This window comes from Delphinus delphis, chromosome 19 (genome assembly GCF_949987515.2).
Source record: "Delphinus delphis chromosome 19, mDelDel1.2, whole genome shotgun sequence".
In the NCBI taxonomy this organism is placed as follows: Eukaryota; Metazoa; Chordata; class Mammalia; order Artiodactyla; family Delphinidae; genus Delphinus; species Delphinus delphis.
Genome location: NC_082701.1, coordinates 45,531,352 through 45,556,529, shown reverse-complemented (window position 1 = coordinate 45,556,529; position 25,178 = coordinate 45,531,352). Strand labels below are relative to the sequence as shown.

Here is a 25,178-nt window from a genome sequence, read left to right as displayed (position 1 = left end):
CCCCAGTGACCTCCTTCCCCAGAGCTCAGCAGGGAGAATGAATGTGGGTGAGCCTTCACACCTGGAACCTGACACCTTCAAACACCATGATCACTATCTAGGGGCAGCAAGAGGGTCACCTACATAATTCAAATCACAGCCGGCCAGGTGGTTTGAAATAGCAGATCTCAATGGATTTCTCTGTTCCACCATCCAAATGTCACTCAGCTTTCTGCTGCTGTGTTTGCTCTCGGGCCAAAGGTCACCTCGGGCTGCTTCCTCCCTCTAACCGCTCGCTGGCTCCTAACACAAATGGATTATTTAATCGACTGTCTGGCAACTCCTTATCTAATCACACAAACTCAAAAGGGCTTTTCCTTCCACATTTTGCTTAGAAGCATCTAAAGTTCTTAAGTAAACTGGAGATTTCTTTTTTTTTTTTTTTTTTGGCGGTACGCGGGCCTCTCACTGTTGTGGCCTCTCCCGTTGCAGAGCACAGGCTCCGGACACGCAGGCTCAGCAGCCATGGCTCACGGGCCTAGCCGCTCCGCGGCATGTGGGATCTTCCCGGACCGGGGCACGAACCCATGTACCCTGCATCGGCAGGCAGACTCTCAACCACTGCGCCACCAGGGAAGCCCTGGCTTCCTTTTTAATGTCAACCTTTAGGCTGTATGGACAGAAAGGGCCTCACCAGACATAAACCAGCAATTCTACTTCCGGGTATACATACAAAAGAATTGAAAGCAGGGTCTCAAAAAGATATTTGTACACCAATTTCATAGCAGCATTATTCACAATAGATAAAACATGGAAGCAACCCAAGTGTCCATGGATAGATGAATGGATAAGCAAAATGTGGCGTATACATACAATGGAATATTATTCAGCCATAAAAAGGAAGGAAATCCTGACATCTGCTACAGCATGGATGAACCCTAGGACATTATGCTAAGTGAAATAAGCCAGTCATAAAAAGACAAATACTGTATGATTCCACTTACATGAGGTACTCACAGAATAGACAAATTTCTAGAGACAGAAAGTAGAATAGTGGCTGCTAGAGCCAGTGGGAAGTGGAGGGTGGGGTATAATGGGTATAGAGTTCATTTTACAAGATGAAAAGAATTATGGAGATGGAAGTGGTCATGGTTACAAAATATTCTGAGTGTATTTAATGCCATTGAGCTGTACACTTAAAATGGTTAAAAATGATACATTTTATATTATGTGTATTTTAACACAATAACATTTTTTGAAAAAAAACAAAACCAGAGAGATAACGTACATAGCCTAACTCTGTTTTCCACATTTGGTGGTAATTGTAATACAATTTCTTTTTCAATGAAACAAACTATAAAAGTGCACATCAAAAACAACAAGAAATACACCAGACACTGACCACCACCTCATACCAAGCACTTAGCAAAGCCTGCCGAACTCTGGGGAGCTGGGCTGGCTGCTGAGAATCCCCTTGGACCTGTTAAAATACAGATTCCAGGTTTTGCCCAGATCCACTGGGATTCCACTTCAGTGGGCTCTGGTAACAGGAATCTGTCTTTTTTTTTTTTTTTTTTTTTTTTTTTTTTTGCGGTATGCGGGCCTCTCACTGCTGTGGCCTCTCCCGTTGCGGAGCACAGGCTCCGGACGCGCAGGCCCAGCGGCCATGGCTCACGGGCCCAGCCGCTCCGCGGCATGTGGGATCCTCCTAGACCGGGGCACGAACCCGCGTGCCCTGCATCGGCAGGTGGACTCTCAACCACTGCGCCACCAGGGAAGCCCAGGAATCTGTCTTTTTACAGTGTCCCTAAAGAGAATTCTGACTTGCAGTCAGTACTTCATCTCGATTATTCCAAAAGTAGAAGAATGATAGTTTAGTAAGTTCCTCAATTATTCTTTCAGGTTAACCAGCAAACATTTGTCAAGTAGGCAAGACACAAAAGATACTGTGGCAGATGCTAGGAAAAGAGAGGGTAAATAATAATGAGTCATGACTTACTGAGTGCTCACTAGGTACAGAGAGGCGAAATAACTTTTAAAAATCCTCACAACTAGTAAATCTGATGCCAGAGCCTGCACTGTTTACCGCCATAAGCCAGTTCCTACCTTCAGCAGGCCTTGAGAGGTGGGGGAGTCCCTGAAATGACCATCATAAGGGGCAGAATGATATAAGTGTTAAATTGAGATGCGAAGACAAGTCCTAGGGGAGGAGCCATGTTTGGGACCACAGTTTGGACGCCAGAGATTTTTCACCTTTTCATCAAACAGCGAAAGGACTGTGAAATTCCCTAGCAAATTCTGGAATGGAGTCACAGAGAATCAACCCATCTGTCCATGAGACAGATCCACAGAGGTTTTTTTTTTCCTAACAGAGATCTTTCTTCAAGACGTGGCAGCAAACAAGCTGCGGCCTGGGACCAAGGGAGAAACCTGGCTCTTTCCACTTCTCACTTTCTAAAACCTCTTGATTTTGTAATGTGCTTGGGGTGGGAGTCGGGTCAGGTTGGGAAGTGGTCAGACGTGAAACTGAAGATTCTGGATTTTCCTTCCACGTGGTGCCAGTGATTGACCCGAAGCCTGTGATTCCGGGTACAGGGAGAGGTGTCAGGCAGTTTGGGACCCAAATAGCAAATTCAGGGGCATCTAAAATCAGGAAGATGACCCTGTTTTAGGTGACTAAGCAGATATTATTTCGTCTGAATTAAGGCCACAGAGGTTGAAGGTCATTCCTAACTCAGAAGAAGTTCTTCTGCGCTGGCTTCTCAGGGATTGTGTGTGTACTGCAGCAGAGACACTGTCTTAACCCCACAGTGATCGCATGTCTTCAAAGATGACAGGATCTGTGGTTCCAAAGAAACAAACTGGTTAAAAAAAGGCAGTGCAAGACTTTTTATTTTGAGGAGACGTGAAATGCTCTTTTTGTGTGTGTGTGTGTGTCTCAATCCTAAAGATTAGCTATTAGAGAGCTCCTCCAACCTAAAATTTTATTTTGGCTTTCATCAATATTTAGAATTTATCTAGTATATTTTATTGTTCTCTCTCTCTCTCTCTTCCTATTTCCCCATGAGTGACTGCCTTAATTTTTAAATTACCTATCTTAACAAGGCCAAATGCTAAATGTCTACAATGAACCCAATATAAAGGAAGAAAGTCGGAGAGATTTAAGATTTGAATATAAACATTCTGATTGTAAATGTCATTTTTCCATTAATTTGGCAGTTATTTTAATGTACATGTCAGCACCACGGCTAAGTTGTATTTCCCTCCAAGTAAGTAACCCAGACAAAACACTATGCTCAAGTCTAATTCTGATATCCTAAATCAATGCTTTTATGGTACATATGAATTTGAAGCATGAGATGAAAAAATAAAATGGTTGTTTCTCTCCTTCTTCCCCCCCAAAACCAAACAAAAACAAGGCAGTCACCCTTGGAGACATTTCATAGGCGAAAAGGAACAAGAAAATAGGTCCAGGGAGATGCTGATTCGGAGCTTATTTAATATGACCGTGGTGGCAAAGACAGTTGAGGGTTCACCAAATATTCCTGCCCCAGAGTATGGCTGTTGCTGGGAACCAGCTGTTCAGTCAGGGGCTACATTTGCCAAGACCCCCACTCTAAGAGGGGACATGTGCCTTGTGTTTGCCAATGGGATATGAGCAGAAGAAATGGATATCAGTTCTGGGCTAAGAGAGTTAAGAAGCAAGTGTGGGGCTTCCCTGGTGGCGCAGTGGTTGAGAGTCCGCCTGCCGATGCGGGGGACGCGGGTTCGTGCCCCGGTCCGGGAGGATCCCACGTGCCGTGGAGAGGCTGGGTCCGTGGGCCATGGCCGCTGAGCCTGCGCGTCTGGAGCCTGTGCTCCGCAGCAGGAGGGGCCACTGCAGTGAGAGGCCCACGTACCGCAAAAAAAAAAAAAAAAAAAAAGAAGCAGCAGCAAGTGTGTCTTCACTCTCTGGTTCTCCAGTGCTCCCTGATAACTGAGAACCACAGAGATCTAGAGGAGGGCAGATCCACAAGAGTGCAGGAGCCTGGTTTCTGAGCAACCATGGGAAGCAAACCTGCCCATCAGGAACATGTACATATACTACACTTAGCCTGTTAAGCCACTGACACTTTGTTACGGTGGGTAGCACTACTCTGTTACATTCCAAGGCGCTGAGCTTAGGAGCTGGAGGAGGGAGTAAACACTTATTAGTGAGTTAAGACACACACTAGGAAATAAATACATTTTTTTTTCCTTCTATGGGAAACTGTGTAACACAAGGATTATCATCTCAAATGCCTAAAACACTAGGCAGGTACGTAGCGTTAATACTACTATATATTAACACCTAAGCAGTACTTATTATGTGACAGGCGCACTATTCTAAGCACTTATTCTAACTCATTTAGTTCTCACAGATTTGTGAGGTAAACGGTTATAATCCCCATTTAGCAGATGCAGAAACTGAGGCCCACAGAGGTTAAGTAATTTGCCTAAGGTCACATAACTAGTAAGTGGCAGAGGCAGGATGCAAGGCCAGGCAGCTCTGTTCACCACAATACACACACACCTCTCACAATGTGAGTGAATAAAGGGGCCAGAGGAAGCTGAAGCAGTCAGCGAAATCATGTCCAATCTCAAGGGGTCAGCTACTCGGCGCTACCCGTAATCTCCACATGTATTGTAGACCTTCCCATCTTTCAAGAAAACTCAGATATCCAGATTTTATGTAAAAATCTCCCAATTTTAAATTGTTTCAATTTTGGTTTAACCCCCTGAAGCCCAGACAAAGCATGTAGCATGTAGCCCGGGGCCAGACACTTGCCATCCCTGCTTTCAGAGCAGCTGTCTCCAAGGATCACACCACCTTCTGCTTGTCCAGAGGCCCTGGGGAATTCTGGGTCTGGTAGCCAGGAGAAGACTCAACTCTGCAAACAACAGCTCTTCAGGCCCACTGATATGAATAATTAATTTCTGTTTTCTCACTGCCAGCCCACAAAGGTTACCAACAAGCCCGGCATTCAGGAAGAATGCCATGTCCTCCTGAGACAATGAGGACAGGCATGGGAGATCCTGGGGGCGCACAGGGAGCCCCATAATGAAGTCCAGCGTGGTGGCCTGTGCTCAAAGGGAGCCTGTGGATGTAGGCACAGGCCTGTGTTGCACGCTCCCTGCCTGGCTGCTTCAGTGGGGCCATCAGAGTGTCCACAAGGCTCATTAGAGATGTGACACTCAGTGGCTTTCTCTGCTGACTGTCAGCGGGAGAGGACTCTGAATTCCTCAAGATGCTTTAAAATAAAACAAAAAGGCGCAATTATGCAGCCAAACCGAAGGCAAGGCAGCTGCATACAAAGCAGGGCTTTCTTCCTAAAAGGACCACAACCTCAGCTAGACAATGGGGAGACCTCACCTCCTCCCCAGGGTTCCAGCCGTGAGGCATCCGTAATTGGACGCTCCACTGCTTCAGCTCTTGGATTATTCAAACTGCAGGATTTCCAGAAGCCTCGGGTTTCAATTAAGGATATGACCAGGCAACAAGATGAGCAAGATACCGTTTTTTTCACCCTTATTGTCTATTTCAGCGATGCAAATGGCCAACAACAGTAATGTTTGTGATAATAATAAAATTAGTCAACACGCTCTGTTTACTAAGTGTCAGGTGCTGAGTGCTTTATATATCAAGTTATTGAATCTTCACACACACTTAATTAGGTATTGATATCATATTATTATCACTCAGTCTAAGATAAGGAAACTGAGGCACAAAAAATTTAAGCTAGCTTAAAGTCACATAGCAGTTAAGTGGCAGAGCGGGGATTCAAACCCAAGCAATGTGGTCCTAGACGGTATGCTCTTGAGCACCATACCGGCGGCTGTCTGCATTTACACAGAGCTTATCGTATGCCAGGCCCTGTGCTACATATTTTCTGTCTATTATTTCATTTAGTCTTTACAACATCAGGTGAGATATAATCATCTCCGTTGTACAGAAAAGGAAATAGGTTTATAGAAAAGTGAAGTAACTTGGTTAAGGGCACAAAGTAACAAGCAGCCTGCAGCCTGGATCCAAACCAGGTTCCTCTGATTCAAAGCCAAGCTCTTAACCATTACTTGGTACAGAGTCCCAGCTCATCCAATTTACTGGTATTCATAAAAGTAGGCCTGGAAAATCATCTAGTCCAATCACCTTATTTTAGAGACGAGGAGCCGTAGCCTGGAGAAATTAAGAGTTAGTGGTGAGATGGAGTAGAGTAACTCTGGCCCCAGAAAGAGCTGGGCTCTATTCCTAGCCCTGCTTTTTTTTTTTTTTTTTTTTTTTTTTTTTGCGGTACGCGGGCCTCTCACTGTTGTGGCCTCTCTCGTTGCGGAGCACAGGCTCCGGACGCGCGGGCCCAGCGGCCATGGCTCACGGGCCCAGCCGCTCCGCGGCATGTGGGATCTTCCCGGACCGGGGCACAAACCCGTGTCCCCTGCATCGGCAGGCGGACTCTCAACCACTGCACCACCAGGGAAGCCTCCTGTTCTTTATTAGCTAAGTGACTCGTTTCTAGACTTATTATTACTATAGAATAAGAATAATAATACTTGGTCTTATGGGATTATACTGATTAAAGTACGTGTGTAATATATACTTGTACCAAACACTCGGCATGGCAAAACCGTATCATTATAGTCAGGTATCCCCAAATCACAGATTGATAGTTTCAAACTTTTGTTTACAAGTGTGTTCTTTATGATTTGAAATAACAGTGTAAGTGGTGAGTAGGTTGTAAGGAAGCCCCTCCACCCCCGATCTAATCAACAGACAAAGACCTTGGAAAATTGCATTGTACTTCTGCAACTTTTCTAAGTGTCATGTTCATTCCAAGTGTGCAAAATCCCTGAGGAAATCACATTTCTCAGAGATCTGGGCAATCAGACATTCAGGCATTCCATCATCACAAATGAAGTTAATATACTACCATCATAAATGGATGTTGAATTTTGTCAAAAGCTTTTTCTGCATCTACTGAGACGATCATATAATTTTTATTTTTTAATTTGTTAATGTGGTGCATCATATTGACTGATTTGCAGGGATTAAACCATCCTTGTATCCCTGGGATAAATCCCACTTGATCATGGTGTATGATTCTTTTAATATACTGTTGAATTCAGTTTGTTAATATTTTGTTGAGGATTTTTGCATCTATGTTCATCAGTGATACTGGCCTGTAATTTTCTTTTTCTTGTGGTATCTTTGTCTGGTTTCAGTATCAGGGTGATGCTGGCCTTGTAGAATGCGTTCAGAAGTGTTACTTCCTCTTCAATGTTTTTGAATAGTTTGATAAGGATAGATGTCAATTCTTTAAATGTTTGGTAGAATTCAGCTGTGAAATCTTCTGGTTCTGGACTTTTGTTTGTTGCGAGTTGTTGTGGTTTTTACTGATTCAATTTCTTTACAGGTAATGGTCTGTTCATATTTTGTATTTCTTCCTGATTCAGTCATGGGAGATTGTACATTTCTAGGAATTCATCCATTTCTTCTAGGTTTTCCACTTTATTGGCACATAATTGTTCACAGTAATCTCTTATGATCCTTTGCATTCCTGTGGTGCTGGTTGTAACTTCTCTTTCTTCATTTCTGATTTTATTTATTTGGGTCCTCTCTCTTTTTTCTTTGATGAGTCTGGCAAAAGGTTTATTAATTTTGTTTATCTCTTCAAAGAATCAGCTCTTAGTTTCATTGATCTTTCCTATTTTTTTAAATTCTCGATTTCATTTATTTCTGTTCTGATCTTTATTATTTCTTTCCTTCTACTAACTTTGCGTTTTGTTTGTTCTTCTTTTCCTAGTTCCTTTAGGTATAAGGTTAGGTTGTTTATTTGCATAAATACTAGGATAAAATATTATCCTAAGGCGTGTGTTGTTGGTTTTTTTTTAGTTAATTAATTAATTTATTTTTTGGCTGTGTTGGGTCTTCGTTTCTGTGCGAGGGCTTTCTCTAGTTGTGGCAAGTGGGGGCCACTCTTCATCGCGGTGCACGGGCTTCTCACTATCGCGGCCTCTCTTGTTGTGGAGCACAGGCTCCAGACGCACAGGCTCAGTAGTTGTGGCTCACGGGCCTAGTTGCTCCGTGGCATGTGGGATCTTCCCAGACCAGGGCTCGAACCCACGTCCCCTACATTGGCAGGCAGATTCTCAACCACTGCGCCACCAGGGAAGCCCCTAAAGTGTGTTTTATTCTGTCAATCAAATAAACAAAGTTGCATAGGTATAATCTATTCTTTATGGTAAAAAACAGTCTCAAACCTTGAGACTGAAACAGACTTCATTAGGGGAAGATATTCCATATATGTTTTCGTGTTTGCTGTTAGAGAGAGAGCATTCCAATATGGCCTAAGACAAGGAAGGACATCAAAAGCCTGTGCTGGACCTCTCTGGAGTCTGTTGATACATATATTTTTTCTTGCTTTTGCTCTGTATCCTCTGTAAAAAAAAAACTTAGCCATGCGTACAATCTGCTATTGGGTCTTATAAATCCCTCCAGCAAATCACTGAATGAAACAATGGTGAAACCGTTTAGCCATTTCTAACATTGTTTTTCACATTTTTGAGACCTACCCTCTCATATACACATACAAACAGCTATGGTTACCACTTGGCCTTAGTGAGAAGGGAACTTAGAGGTTTTCAGGAAATTACTTTGAGTTTTGAGGCTCAGAGAGCCATTCTTCTGTATGAAAATAAGTCAGGTGTTTGTGTCAGTCAAGATAAATGAGGTAATGCTGCAGTAACTAACAGCACCAAACATTTCAGTGGCTTCAAATAACAATGGTTTATTTCTCACTCTAGGACATGTCCACTGAAGGTTGAATAGGAGCTCTGCTCTGTATTGCCCTCCCCCTAGGACCCAGGCTGACAAAATTGCCACCATTTGGAACAGTATACGTTGTAATAGCAAAGGGAAAAAAGTGCTCTGAAGGGTCTCATACCAGCATGAAATGCTCTGGTCTGGAAGTTGCACAATCACTTCCATTCAAATTCATTGGTTAGAACTAGGCAAATAGTCCTACTCAATTTCAAGGGAACCAGGAATATAATCCTACCTACCATGTTCCTGGACAGCAAAGGGGAACCAAAATGCTTAGTTTATGGTCCTAATGACTAGCACAGTTCTTCATGAGTTGGGGAGGGCCTAGTTGGGCAGGTTTGAATATTGGCCTTTCTGTGCATTGACCACCTTCCGGAAACAGCACACTCCTCTCAGGAAGAGGGGCACAAAATGGCAAATTCTCAACTGGTGGGCAGGTGGATTGTGGTAGTAAGCCAGAAGGGCAGACATCAAAATCTCCTTGGGGCATGTAATGTTTGAAAATAGCTTCAGGAAGAAGAAGCCAGCACATCCCTTGAGAATCACAGCTCTAGAATACATCTTATCCTACTGGTCCAAAAATAAAGAGGAGAAGGGAGAAGAAGAGATGAAGAGAAAGGTAAAGAATAAGAAGAGGAAGGGGAAGAGAAAATGAAAAAGGTTTTAAATGCTTAAAGACCCCAAGAGTCTGCCCAGATAGTCCCAATCCCACAAAATTCTTACTTGAAAATGTACAATCTTTCTTTTATTGTTCAATAAACACCGTATGCCAGCATGGTGTTAGGGGCAGGGATACTAGAATTTTTAAAAATGGTCATCCTCTAACACACACAATTTAGGGGCTTGGAATCCAGCGGGGAAAACAGAGAGGCAAACCATTTTAAATCATTTTATAATTGCTCAAATGAATGCGCAAGTTCAGGGGAGGATTGTGGAGCCAACACTGGGCTGGTTTTCCAAAAGCCATTCACAGTCCCCTTCTCCCTTAACACTCTTTACTATAGAGGCTGAAGAGTGTAAATTCTTGATTGCCCAGCCCTCTTTGCAGCTAAGGGCAATATGACCCAGTGTTGGCCAATAGCATGGAAGTAGCAGTTGCTAGGTAGGACTTGGGGGAAAGTCTTTTAAAGGGACAGTCAACCAGTATGATCACTGCAGTCTAATCTCATTAGATTTAGGGGCTAGAGCAATCGCTTTGTCTTTAATGTGGAAGATAACTGGGGCTGGAGGAGAAAGGCTAAGGGCAGAACAATAAGTTATAGCAGTGATTTACATTAGAGGTAATGGAATAAACCTCTGGGTATTCATCAACACTTATTGAGCATCTCCCATTATGTCAGGCACTACGACATTCTGGGGCTACAGAGACAAATAAGATACAGGTCAGAATAAGGGTGCCTCTCACCATATCAATCACAACCCCAGGGCAGGAATGAGGGGTGCTCATGGAACCTCAAGTTTGGGATATTCTGCCCCCTGCCCCAAGTTCAGGAAACACAAATGGGGTAGGATGGGGCCCAGAGAAATTAAAGCCAGCCCCATTCTGCAGCAATTCAAGGGGCACCAGGACTGTTGCAGTAATGGGAAGAAAGCGACTTAAGAGGCGATGCTCTTTTTACGTATATATCTCACCCAAACAAGCCCTGATGTTCCTCCAAATCCAGTCTAGTTATTTTAAATCACTGCATGTGGCAAATTAGAAAAGGAAATGGCAAAGTTGTAGGAGAAGCCTAGGCTCGAAACAGTCCTACTTGACCTGATGAAAATGGTCTGGAATTGGAGAGTGACAATGACTGCACAACTTTGTGAATATAGTAAAAACCATGCCTATCCATTTTAAACAGGTGCATTTTATGGTATGTGAATTATCTCTCAATAAAATTAATTAATTATTTTAATGGGAGAAAAAATAATTCCACCACTTAGCCCTAAGCAAACTTGGGCTTGTTAGTTAACAGGTCAGAGCCTCAGTTTCCTCATCTGCAAAATGAGAATAGTATTACTTTCTTTACAGTAAGAACAGAACAGTAGACTGTTCTGAATATTAAATGTGACCATGTAGGTTAAGCATGTAACACAGTGCCTTGCAGGTTGTAGAAGCAAAATATCTTCTAGTTCCTTTCTTCCTAAGTGCCAATAAAAATTTTAAAACAATCATTTTCTCAGCCACAAGATGTGACATACGCTCTAGGCAACCTCCCTTCAGACAGTCTTATCTCAGGCAGACAAGAGCAGGGAACGAATGGGAAGACAGGAACACGGACAGAAGCTGATGCTCACTGCGGAAAGACTGAAGATTTACTCTGCAGCTATGCAGTGCAGAAATAACGGGAGCGATTCATGCAGTGTGAAAACAGCTACACAGACAGAGCAGTGTTAAGGAAAGTCAGGCGGGTGCAGACATTTCTGCTTATCATTCTAGTTTAGTATCCAAACAGAATCCAGTTTTGCAAAATAGCCAAATCCACCCCAACACCTGGACAAGTCCGTGTGGCCACAACACAGCCCTGATGTTTAGAGATGACCCAGGCCCCACTCTCCTTGCTATGGTTCCTCAAAACCAGACTGAACCCAAAACAAACCTTACACAACCAGAATTGTTGGGCACAGTACCACATTAGGGAATTTAAGTCTTCACTGAGCTTCTCTTTTGCGACTATTAGAAAATCAACCAGGTACTTTTCAAGTACCTGCTGTGTGCCCAGCCTTGTGAAAGATACTGTTGTGAGGGAGAAAAAGAAGCATAAGCCCTGATCCCTGCTTTCAAGGAGCCAGCTAACCTCTTAGGTTTGAGAGCAACACTTAACAGTAAACGTATAAAAGGCATCGTGCCTTGCACAGAGCAGTGGTTCAGTTGTTATTTGTTCATTGGGTCAATGAATTAATGGACGGCACAATAATAAAACAATTGTGTACATGTGGGGCTCACTCTAAGAACCACAAGATGGGTTGGAGTACTTGGAAAATGCTTGTGCCAGAGGCTGCTAGTTGCCTACTCAATATCAATTCTTCCATTTTTCCTTGTAACAGAGCCCCTATTTTATTGGAGGTGGCCATATGCCCAGATAAAATACTACATTTCCCAGCCACCCTTGTAGCTAGAGATGGCTAATGAGATCTAAACAGGAATTGTCATGAGAGCCTTCTAGGAAAGTGCCTTAAAAGGCAGACCAACAGCTGCTACTCACTCTTATGTCCTTTCTCCCTTTCTTCTAATTCTTGTCTGAAACCTGAATGTGATGGCTGGATTTCCAGCAGCTATTTTGGACCATGAGGCAACCTTGAGACAGAAAAGCAAAAAGAAGCCTGAAGTTTTAGCCACAGCAATCAGAGAAGAAAAAGAAATAAAAGGAATCCAAATTGGAAAAGAAGAAGTAAAGCTGTCACTGTTTGCAGATGACATGATACTATACATAGAGAATCCTAAAGATGCTACCAGAAAACTACTAGAGCTAATCAATGAATTTGGTAAAGTAGCAGGATACAAAATTAATGCACAGAAATCTCTTGCATTCCTATACACTAATAATGAAAAATCTGAAAGTGAAATTAAGAAAACACTCCCATTTACCATTGCAACAAAAAGAATAAAATATCTAGGATTAAACCTATCTAAGGAGACAAAAGACCTGTATGCAGAAAATTATAAGACACTGATGAAAGAAATTAAAGATGATACAAATAGATAGAGAGATATACCGTGTTCTTGGATTGGAAGAATCAACATTGTGAAAATGACTCTACAACCCAAAGCAATCTACAGATTCAATGCAAACCCTATCAAACTACCACTGACATTTTTCACAGAACTAGAACAAAAAATTTCACAATTTGTATGGAAACACAAAAGACCCCGAATAGCCAAAGCAATCTTGAGAACGAAAAACGGAGCTGGAGGAATCAGGCTCCCTGACTTCAGACTATACTACAAAGCTACAGTAATCAAGACAGTATGGTACTGGCACAAAAACAGAAATACAGATCAATGGAACAGGATAGAAAGCCCAGAGATAAACCCACGCACATATGGTCACCTTATCTTTGATAAAGGAGGCAAGAATATACAGTGGAGAAAAGACAGCCTCTTCAATAAGTGGTGCTGGGAAAACTGGACAGCTACATGTGAAAGAATGAAATTAGAACACTCCCTAACACCATACACAAAAATAAACTCAAAATGGATTAAAGATCTAAATGTAAAGCCAGACACCATCAAACTCTCAGAGGAAAACACAGGCAGAGCAATCTATGACATAAATCACAGCAAGATCCTTTTTGACCCACCTCCTAGAGAAATGGAAATAAAAACAAAAGTAAACAAATGGGACCTAATGAAACTTAAAAGCTTTTGCACAGCAAAGGAAACCGTAAACAAGACGAAAAGACAACCCTCAGAATGGGAGAAAATATTTGCAAATGAAGCAACTGACAAAGGATTAATCTCCAAAACATACAAGCAACTCATGCAGCTCAATATCAAAAAAACAAACAACTCAATTCAAAAATGGGCAGAAGACCTAAAAAAGACATTTCTCCAAAGAAGATATACAGATGGCCAACAAACACATGAAAGAATGCTCAACATCATTAATCATTAGAGAAATGCAAATCACAATTACAATAAGATATCATCTCACACCGGTCAGAATGGCCATCATCAAAAAATCTACAAACAATAAATGCTGGAGAGGGTGTGGAGAAAAGGGAACCCTCTTGCACTGTTGGTGGGAATGTAAATTGATACAGCCACTATGGAGAACAGTATGGAGGTTCGTTAAAAAACTGAAAACAGAACTACCATACGACCCAGCAATCCCACTACTGGGCATATACCCTGAGAAAACCATAATTCAAAAAGAGTCATGTACCAAAATGTTCATTGCAGCTCTATTTACAATAGCCAGGATATGGAAGCAACCTAAGTGTCCATCAACAGATGAATGGATAAAGAAGATGTGGCACATAAATACAATGGAATATTACTCAGCCATAAAAAGGAACAAAACTGAGTTATTTGTAGTGAGGTGGATGGACCTAGAGACTGTCATACAGAGTGAAGTAAGTCAGAAAGAGAAAAACAAATACCATATGCTAACACATATATATGGAATCTAAAAAAAGAAAAAAGACCAGAAGAACCTAGGGGCAAGACAGGAATAAAGATGCAGACCTACTAGAGAATGGACTTGAGGATACGAGGAGGGGGAAGGGTAAGTGAGACAAAGTGAGAGAGTGGCATGGACGTATATACACTACCAAACGTAAAATAGCTAGTGGGAAGCAGCCACATAGCACAGGGAGATCAGCTCGGTGCTTTGTGACCACCTAGAGGGGTGGGACAGGGAGGGTGGCAGGGAGGGAGATGCAAGAGGGAAGAGATATGGGAACATATGTATATGTATAACTGATTCACTTTGTTATAAAGCAGAAACTAACACACCATTGTAAAGCAATTATACTCCAATAAAGATGTTAAAAAAAAAAGAAAAAAAAAAGAAGCCTAAATTCCTGATGATCATAGAGTCACCATCCTCTCCCTGGACTGCTTATCTCTAGTATTCTTTTACATGAGAGATAAGTAAACCTCTATCTTGCTTTTTGGGTTTTGTCGAATGCAGCAAACCCATATCTTAACCAATACAAGGTTCCACAGAAAAGCCAGGCCTTAAAGGAAGGGTTGGCTTTCCAACTGGGGAAGTGAAGCGGGGAGGGCATCTCAAATGCCAGAAAGAGCACTGGAAAGGACACTGGCAAGAAGGAGCACTGGCCGAAGCCAAGTGGGTAGAGAGTAGGAAATAAGGAGAAGTCAGATGATGGTTTTGCAGGGGAGACAGGGCTTGACTGGGGAAGGACCAGGGACCACGGAGGGCTAAGAAAGCTTGTTTCCCTCTGAAGGAGCGAAACATCTCTGGAGCTGGAGCAGGGTAAGAAAGGAAACAAAGAGGCAGATGAAGAGGCTTGGGGACTTTATTCCATGAAGAAATGTGAGTATGAGCTGTGGCCTGGTTCAGCCAGCTGAACGTTCCTGGACTGAAGATAGTAACTCTTAGATAGTAACACCATCTAAGATTTATTAAACACTTATGTGCTCTGCTGTGTGCTACATACCCTGTACACATTATCTCAGTGAAGCTTCACGACACATCTATGACACAGTCCTATCATTATCACCCCTATTTGGCAGACACAGAACTGGGGCTTAGAGCGAGTCAGTAACTTGTCCAAGGTAAGCCTCACAACCCCGCAAGCTGGGTAACATCCAGCCCGTTTTTCAGATGCAGAAAGTGTTTGTACCATTCTTTCAAAGCTAAGAAAAGGTCTGGGGGACCTCCCTGGTGGTGCAGTGGGTAAGAATCCACCTGCCAATGCAGGGGACATGGGTTCGATCCCTGGTCCAGGAAGATACCACATGAGGCAAAGCAACTAAGCCCGTGCATCACAACTGCTGAGCCTGTACTCTAGAGCCCGCGAGCCACAACTACTGAGCACGCGTGCTGCAACTACTGAAGCCCGTGCGCCTAGAGCCCGTGCTCCGCAGCAAGAGCAGCCACCGCAATGAGAAGGCTGCGCGCTGCCACGAAGAGTAGCCCCGGCTTGCTGCAACTAGAGAAAGCCTGTGCACAGCAATGAAGACCCAACACAGCCCAAAAAAAAGAAAAAAAAGAAAAGGTATGAAGATCCTGACTTAAAACACAAAGAGGGCTTCCCTGGTGGCGCAGTGGTTAAGAATCTGCCTGCCAATGCAGGGGACACGGGTTGGAGCCCTGGTCTGGGAAGATCCCACATGCCACAGAGCAACTAAGCCCACGTGCCATAACTACTGAGTCTGCACTCTAGAGCCCGTGAGCCACAACTACTGAAGCCCGTGTGCCACAACTGCTGAAGCCCGCACGTCTAGATCCTGTGCTCCGCAACAAGAGAAGCCACCGCAATGAGAAGCCTGCGCACCACAACGAAGAGCAGCCTCCACTCGCCGCAACTAGAGAAAGCCCGCGCGCAGCAACGATGACCCAACACAGCCAAAAATAAATAAATAAACAAAATCTATAAAAAAGAAAACACACAAAGATTCAGAATCAAACACAGGGCCAATTGCTTTGTGAATAGTCTCTTCACCAGAAGAAAAACAGATGAGAGGAATAGAAAAGTTTTCAGGCTTGGTTATATTTACCTCTTGTAGAGGAGGAACACATTGTTAACAAACCCACCCACACCCCCTGGCCGAATGATGTTCACGAGGTGTAGATGTTGCTAAGGTGGGCGGGGGGAGGAGTGGGGGGTACCACGCATTAAAGAACCAAGCAAACAGTGAGGCCATGTCAGCTCTGGCTACAGATGAATCGTGGCCAACCACCAGCTCACGCGTCTCAAGTAGTTTTTTAATCTCTCTCCACAACAGGGAATGGGAAAAAAATTACTCCCTCACAGCTAAGGCTGAAAATTCCATACTTTGACTTAAGATATTCAGACACATCCAACGAACACAAGGAATTCTTCCTGGAGCAAAAATCTCATTAGTCACTAATGGGAAGGGGAAAAAAAACCATCAGGTTCCAAATGAACTAGGTAACATGAGTGCCTAGTAGGAAATGCATTTCCCATGAAGATTAAAAAGTCTCCATTGGCAGCCTGGGAGAATCTGATGCCAGGGTCTCCTGAGTAGTAGAGAAATCTGGAATTCTACAGCTGGTCCAGGACAGCCTTACATACTGGAAGTTAAAGAGTGTCAGTTTTGTAAGCCTGACCCAAGTTCCAATGCTGACTCCACCGCGAGCTGTTTGATGCTGGGTAAACGTCCTCACCTCTCCCAGCCTCGGCATATTCACCTATAGAGTGGGACAAATAACTTCCACCCACTAAATGAGGCTAAATGAGACAGTCTGCTGCTCCTGTTACTATGATTTTGACAGCAGGGGTCCCCAACCCCCAGGATCTAATGCCTGATGATCTGAGGTAGAGCTGATGTAATAATGATAGAAATAAAGTGCATGATAAAGGTAATGCGCTTGAATCATCCCGAAACCATCTCCCCGCCCTGGTCCTTGGAAAAATTGTCTTCCATGAAAACAGTCCCTGGTGCCAAGAAGGTTGGGGACTGCTGTTTGATAGGACTCACATCTTAAGTTTTCTCTGCTTAAAATTCCAAGAAAGAAAAGGTCATAGGATGCAATGGAAAGAGCCTGGATCTGGCTCCTAGACCCTGCCTTGAGGGTCATAAGCATGTGACCCTGAGGTTACTTTTAGGGCTCCAGGGTCCTCATCTGTCTGGAGAGGGCCAGGAAGATCCTAGATTTGGAAGACCAAATCGAAGATCCTTTCTTCTTCTGTCACTGAGGTTCTAAATGGCAGTCCTTACTTAGTCACTCATTTCAGGATTTAACAAGTTACCTGCTGGAAAGCTGTTTATCTAAAAACCTTTGGTTTCTACCCTGGAAGCAAAAAAGCCAGTGAGGACCTTGAGGGCAGGTCACCGACTTTTGCCATCTTGACCCTTAACACAGACTTGGCACAAAGTAAGACCTGCATAAATCCTTGTCGAGTGGAATGGACAAGTGAATGAATGAAGGATTTCCAAGGGCTGGCAAAAATGACTGTTCATCTAAGCAAAGTTTAATGCAAGGAGAAAACGTTACCAATTTAAAATATTAATGATATTGATTTTGTCATCTGAACTACATCAGAATACCAGATGAATAGCTGCTGCCAGTCAAAAGGATGCCTGACTTGGGCTTTAGCTGGACGAGCGCGCTTTGGTCCACGTGTGGCAAAGGGGATGCCACAGGCTACAGGAGGGATAGGTAAACTCCTGGAAGGACATGTTACCCAACCTCTTTGGCAGGGTTGGCACAGAAGCATGCCAACATGAAAGCAAAAATACCAAGACCTCCACATGTGGGTGTGCAGTTGTGTCTGCCCAAGAGCTCCCAGCTGAGGAGGGGAGATCTAAAATCCAGCAGGTGGTCTGCTCACCTGTGAGGCCAAGTCCACGCAGGAGCCCCATGGGCAGGTGGCAGCCCTCACGGTTCACCTCAACAGCAGATGAACTGGGGTCTTCTGGGGACTTTAGTGATAAAGAAAATAATACTAATGCATACACATCACACAAATGCACTTAATGGTCACTGTGTGAAGAAAGTAAACTCTTTAAGTATTTTATTTTAGGTAATTTTCATAACTACCCTGGGAAGTAGGTGCTATTGTTTGAGGCAGTATAGTTTGCTATTTAAAAGCACGGACTTGGGAGTCAGACTGCCTAGATTCAAATCCCAAGTGCCACTTACAAGCTGGGTAACCTTGGGCAGGGTTATTTAAGCTCTCTGAGTCTCATGCTTATCATATGTAAAATGGAAATAATAATAGTGCCTGTCTTATGAAGTTGTTGTGTGGTATAAATGAGTTAATATGTGTAAAATGTTTAGAACAGGAGTGGGCACAAAGTAAGCCCCCAGGAAGATTAGCTACTTTTGTTATTTCCGTTAATAGAGACTGAGGTGCAGAAAGGCCAGTGGCTTGTCCATGGCCTCACACCTGCTGCGGGGCAGAGCCTGGGCACACACACAAGTCTGTCTTCAAAGCACACATGACCCAACATGGCTAATTCTAGCTCTGCGACCCCCACCCCACCCCATTCACATTACCACCCGCATCCATGCCAACGTGGCCTAGTCTTTCTTGGTACCAACCAAGGCTGCAAGGTGCTAAAGGGAAGATACTAAAAGAACTGGCATTCTAACTGACTTAAACCCTGATTTGCCTACTACATGTAGAACAAACCCAAGTGTGTCCTGGTATGGGGATCTGTCCTGGTATGGGGATCTAAGAGAAAACAGGCCTTTTCCAAGGAGGGGAGAACCTCTGCCTTTGGGCCTTTTTATGTAAGGCCTCACATGCTCTCCTCCAAACGCTGAGAGGAAGGCAAAGCCTGAATTGTGCAATGAAACCCCATCAGGTGAGGTTCTCTGAGTAGAGATAATGGGCCTGATTGCTGGTGGAGAGGGAGAAACAATTTGAGGGCCAATCCGGCAAGAGAGCCTCATGAGCCAAGATTACCACTCTGCCCTGGGTCCTGCCCTGCTCCTGGAAGGTTCTAGAAAGAGCCAGAGCCTTGCTAGAAAAAACACGTGCATCATAGAAAACCAAACCATCTGTTGTGGTACATGTATACAATGGAATCTTAGCCCTAAAAGGGAACGAAATGGGGTCATTTGCAGAGATGTGGATGGACCTAGAGACTGTCATACAGAGGGAAGTAAGTCATAAAGAGAAAAACACATATCATATATTAACTCATATATGTGGAATCTAGAAAATGGTACAGATGAACTTGTTTGCAAGGCAGAAATAGAGACACAGACATAGAGAACAAACATATGGACACCAAGGGGGGGAAAGGGGGGGTGGGATGAATTGGGAGATTGGATTTAACATACATACACTAATATGTATAAAATAGATAACTAATGAGAACTCCACTTCGCTGTACAGTAGAAACTAACACAACATTGTAAAACAACTATACCCCAATAAAAAAAGCAAAGAAAAGAAAACTGAACCATCTGTGATCCAGAATGATCTGGGAGTGGGAAGCTTTGAAGTATTAACGCAAAGAAAATGACCCACAGGTGTAGTTAGTTAATACTATGGGTGCATACTGTGTGCCAGGGCCTGTTCAAAGTCCTTTAGAAATAATATCCCATTTACTCTTCATATCAATGGTATGATGTAACCTGTATTTATTAGTCCCATTTTGCAGATGAGAAAACTGAAACACAGAAAATTCAAATAACTTCTCCCAAGGTCACACAAGCAGTCTGGCTTCAGAGCCCACGGTCTTTATCAGCATTTTCCAACCTTTTGGCCCAACCCACGGCACGAAATACATTCTACATCAGGACCCAGTATACACTCACACAGTTATATAGAACTGAAACAAAGTTTTAAAACAGAATATTACTCACCATTACCATGTGCAATGCACTCTGGTGTTTTCTATTCTATTCCATTAAAAAATATATATCATTCAACAAATATTTATGGAACACCTATTAAGTGTTAGACACCGTTCTAGGCTTTGGGGCTAAGTCAGTGGATGAAAGAGATAAAAATCCTTGCCCTCTTGGAGCTTGCATTTGACCAGAGAGAGAGAGTGAATAAGATCCACGTGCAAAATCGTAGCATCTGAGGTGGTAATTTGGTGAGTGCTATGGAGAAAAGTAAAGCAGGGAAGGCCAAGGTGGCCAGAGAAGGCCTCATGATGTGTTCACTCCCCACTATGCTGATTTCAGTGGGCTGTCACTCACAGCGGGAAAACCCTGGCCCCTAATCTCTCCACTCCAGCGCCTCCTATATGTCTGGAGGCTCTTCCTCCTAGATTGTGCACACGTGCACGCTTGTATGTGACTACGTGCACATGTGTACACATGGATAGGCATGCATGGATGTGCTACATGCATGTATGCATACACATGTCCACCCCATCCGCTTCCTCACTGGGGACGTTTGGGAGACAGGAGGCAGGGCTCCCACATGCAGCTTTCCGGGGGCTCCCTACACAAGCCTGCCCTGCAGAGGGGGTCCTGGAATGGGGCCTAAAAAACAGCCCAGGCACTGTCAGCCAATGCCACAAGCGCCAGACATACGCCCCGGCTGGAGTCGTAAGTCAGAGGAAGGAAAATCTTTTTATCACTGGTCCACCCAGAGGGAGCACCTCTTGTAAACTGTTAGGCCAGAGGGAATGCTAGTTCCTAATGTGAATCAAGGTGCTCTATGTGCTAGAGTGCCCTTAAGGATAGAGGAGACAGAGCACAGAAATAAAAATCACTCCCTGGGGAAAATCCAGTGCATCGAGCACACCTGGCAGGGTGATTGAAGTGGGTCTCGGGGGGAGACGGGATTGGGGCCAGCTCTAAAGCAACTCTGGGGGACTTCCCTGGTGGCACAGTGGTAAGAATCCGCCTGCCAATGCAGGGGACACAGGTTCGAGCCCTGGTCCAGGAAGATCCCACATGCTGCGGAGCAACTAAGCCCGTGTGCCACAACTACTGAGCCTGCGCTCTAGAGCCCGCGAGCCACAACGGCTGAAGCCTGCACACCTAGAGCCGTTCTCCGCAACAAGAGAAGCCACTGCAATGAGAAGCCCACACACTGCGAGGAAGAGTAGCCCCCGCTCGCCACAACTAGAGAAAGCCCACGTACAGCAACAAAGACCCAATGCGACCAAAAATAAATAAATAAATTTAAAAAATAATAAAGCAGCTCTGGGCCACTTGGGTAACCTCCACTGAGCGCATTTGGAACTTGGCACTAGAGTGAAATCTTCAGACTCCAAGTTAAAGGGGCACATAAAAATGTTACTAGCATGGGCAGCAAAAGCATTACCTATGGGAAAAGCAGTCAGTCTCTGCTAATGAGTAAGTGTAATTGATCACAACAGATGACTTGATGGCCATTCCAAATGCGCTTTTAGCAAAGTGGACAGTTTTTTTCATTCAAATGCAAGCTCACCTAGATAAGATCTAATAATGGAGATTTTGGAAGAATCCCAGCATCAGTGATTTCTTTTTTTTCCTCTTTCACTGAGCAGGAAGGCATCTTAAGTTCCTGGTCACAGCTTGACTCAATCAGATGACAATTTATGCTTTCCCTATGGCTGAGGAGACCGTGACAGTCCCTGGGGGCAGCAAAGCATCAGTCACAGGACAGCCCACATCCTTATCTGTCCTTTCCTCCTTAGCCCTTTTCCCACTCCCAACCTATGGGGAGCTGGGGAGCTGGAAGACACATTCAATTCAATGCAATCGGGCTTCCCTGGTGGTACAGTGGTTAAGAATCTGCTTGCCAATGCAGGGGACACGGGTTCGAGCCCTGGTCCGGGAAGATCCCACATGCTGCGGAGCAACTAAGCCCATGCGCCACAACTACTGAAGCTTGCGCGTCTAGAGCCTGTGCTCCCCAACAAGAGAAGCCACTGCAATGAGAAGCCAGCACACCACAACGAAGAGTAGCCCCCGCTCGCCACAACTAAAAAGAAAGCCTGCGTGCAGCAACGAAGACGCAACACAGCCAAAAATAAATCAATTGAATAAAATTAAAATTCAATGTAATCATCCACTTAGTCAATAAGTATTTATTGAGCACTTACTGTATGCAAGGCACTGTGCTGACCACCGAAAGGGGATTCCACCACAACATGGCTAAGACCGGGTCCTGTCCTCAGAAGAGAGGGCAGATGTGAGGAGAAGCAAGAAAATGACAGGAGTGCCGAGTGGAGGTCCCAGCTCACTCCAACAAGCACTTAATCCTTCTGGGCTTCAGTTTCCTCCTTTATCAAATGAAGGCACTGCTCTAGACATGATCTCTGGGCACTAGGCCAGCTCAAAAACTCTATGATTCCAAGCCCTCCCCTTCCCACTCAGGCTCCTAGGCGCCTAGGAAGCTGACAGATCAGGTGGTGCCTCTTAGGAAGGGGACAGTCAGCAAAGGAAGCGGGTGGTGCGGATTATTATGTACCTTTCCCACAGTGAGGGGTTCTTTCATTTTGGCCAGAACACAAGGTACAGGCTGGAGAAGATGAGCGATAAGTTCAGAACATTAAGTGGAAGATTTAGACTTCCACATCAAGGAATCTGGAGGAAATGGGAACCACTGAAGTTACTGCAGAGAAGCATACTATCAGTGTGGGTGGTGCAAGGGAATCTCACCGACTTGTAGAGGATGAGTTGGGGTGGAGGGCGGGGAGGGCGGTGATGTTGCAATACAGAAGAAAGGCTGAGGTCTGAAGTGAAAGATTCCTCCCTCCCTTGGTCTGGTCGAGCGCATGCATCATCCCCTCATCCCCTACCATCGCCATAATGCTTATTTTCTTAAACTTGCCCAAGCCGAAATCACTTTGCACCCTCTTTCTTTTTTTTAAGTTCCACGAGTGCCTTCAAGGTAAACAGGTGAATTTTATCTCCCTTCTGCCCAGGCGCCTGAGGTTAAACAGAACCAGCGAGGTGTGCCAGGGAGGGGTGGGGAAGCGGCCAGCAGGCGAGGCCCAGCATATAAGAGACGGGGATCTAGAGGGGTGCGCCTACCTGCAAAGGAGCCATCCTCGTGGTCGGAGCTGTTGTGGCTGCAGTCACTGCCCCTGTCGGGCGAGCTGTGACTGGGCGAGTCCCGCTCGGGCAGCCCCAGGAACCTCTTGCGCCGCCACGGGGGGAGGGGCTCGCGAGCCCTACGCTGAAGGAGCTCCTCTGCCGCCGGGGGCGAGCCCCGCCCGTCCTTGACCTCTGCCTCTAACTGCTCCAAGTCGCGGCTCCCGCGCGGCTGCCGCCGGCTCCCGAGGATCAGGTGCATCCAGCGATGGGAACTGTACACCCGCGCTGGCTTTTCCGCCTCATCGCAGGTCCCGGGCCGGCAAGGGGTCACGAGCAACTGGGTGGGGGTGAGTTTCTCGTTCAAATCCACCATCTCGAAGTCGTGGTCACTGCTGTCGCCCCCATCGTCCGCGCCCGAGGCGTCCGGCTCGTCATCCTCCGAGCCCCGCCCCGCGCGGGTCCGGGCGGACCGCTCCTCTCCCGGGGCGCTGGGAACTGTGCCATCGTGGCCGGGGGGCGCGCAGTCCTCCCGCGGCCTTAAGAGGAGGCGAGGCTGCAGTAGCTGCTGGTGGATGGCGGCGGTCAAGCTGCGAACAGCGCCCCCAGCCCCCGCCGCCCTGGGCCAGGTGGGAAGGTCCTGGCACAGGTAGGGGGGACTCTCGGCCTTCGCGGCCACCTCCGTGGAGGGGAGCGACGGGCCCGGGGGGTCTCCGCCGCCGCCCGCTGCGCCCTCCTCCTCGAGCGGCGCCGGCTCCCCCTCCGGCCTGGCCGGCTCCTCAGCCGAGGCCCCCCTGCTGTCCCCGTCTCCGCCCTCCAGGCGCCCGCAGCCGAGGTCCCGCTTCTCCAGGGCCGCCTGCAGGTAGCCGACTTTGAACTTTTCCTCAGCCAGCACCTGTTGCAGCCACTTCAGGTTGAGTTTGCTGCGCTCCAGCTCGCGCTCCATGTCCGGCACCGAGTCCAGCCGCATGACAGGCGCCTCCTCCCCAGGGAACTCGGCCTGCCAGTGGCGCTCAAAGTCCTGGGGGTCCCACATACCGGGAGCCCCTTCGGGCCTCCGGGGCCCAGCTCCTCCGCGCGCAGCGGGTTGGTGTCGCGCTCGGCTTTCTCCGCGCTGGCGCAGTGGCCTGCCCTTCCCTTCAGCCCCAGAAGAGAGTAAGAAAAAAATAATAAAGTTTTTCCCCTTCCGCCCTCGTGCCTTTTTTCTTCTTCTTCTTCTTCTTCTTCTGGGTTTCGCCTCCCTGACGTCAGCGGCCACCGGCGGCGGCGGAGGCGGGGGCCTGGGCCGGCGATCTGCAGTCCCCGCGCCTTGCCCTGCGCCCCGCGGGCTCCGGTGTCTGGAGAGCCGCGGCGGGGGCGGAGCCTCGCGGGCGAGCTCTGGGTTGCGCCGGCGGCCGAGAGGCTGCGAGAGGGCCTGGCACGGCGGGCCTGCGGTGCTGCCCACTCCACAGGCGCCGGCGATACTTGAAGCTGGCCGCCGCCGTAGGCCCGGCTCGCATCTTCCTGGCCTGTCGGGCTGCGCCGCTCCCGTCGCCGCCGGCGCAGTGAGCGCCGGCTCCCTGCAGCCGAGCGCGGGGCCGCGCGGCCGGGGAGGCGGGAGCGGCGGGGAGGGAGCGCGCAGGGTCGCCCTGGGCCGCAGCCAACCTCCGCTCGCCCGGCCCTCCACAGCCTCGCCTGTCCAGGGTCCGGGCGGCGCCTGGGGCCGAGAAGGAAAAGGTGGGGGAAAGGCGATGTGGCGCGGCGGCGAGGGCAGGTGCTGAAGGGCTGACCGACGGGGTTGTCCTCCTCTGGGATTTATGGAGCGCCTTGAACTAACTTGTCCAAAATCACGGAGCTGCTTAATCCAAAGCTGGGGATAAACCTGTTTTGTTTTGTTTGTTTTTTTGGTTTGTTTTTTTTTTTTTGAGACCCTTTAAAGCTTTCTCTCCACTGCTCACTAGAGCTTTTCAGGTGAGAAATAGGCAAGGGTGACAGCTCCAAGTGGCTCTGCTTAGAGGCCCCTGTGACTTCAAAGCTGAGGATCCTCCCATGTGACTTGTTGTGATGGAATCAAACCATGACTGGCAGGGGCCTTAAACACCTGGGCGTCTAAGAGGACCCTCCACTCTGCTTCCTCTTTGTGGCCTTAACAATTCCCCTGGGGAGGAGCTGGTACCGGCGCCTGGCCTGACACTCCGGGTGGGGCGGATGGAGGGCTCCCGCCTCGCCTCCCCTTCACACCTGGCTGCACCACTTTTCTAGGGTCTTCGGTGAGGTCCTACTGTCTGCAGAGAGAGGGCCTGATAAAC

At 46.4% G+C, this 25,178-nt stretch overlaps 1 protein-coding gene across 1 annotated transcript in view; it reads right to left on the bottom strand.

Annotated features, from left to right (window-relative positions):
- ABR (ABR activator of RhoGEF and GTPase) overlaps positions 1 to 24,088 on the bottom strand; it is a 178,512-nt gene extending 154,424 nt beyond the window's left edge. Inside the window, exon 1 of the mRNA XM_059997397.1 lies at positions 22,891 to 24,088. Within this exon, the coding sequence (XP_059853380.1) occupies positions 22,891 to 23,926 (1,036 nt within the window). The 5' untranslated portion in view covers positions 23,927 to 24,088. The remainder of the gene's footprint in view (positions 1 to 22,890) is intronic.
- Between the last annotated feature and the right edge of the window lie 1,090 nt (positions 24,089 to 25,178).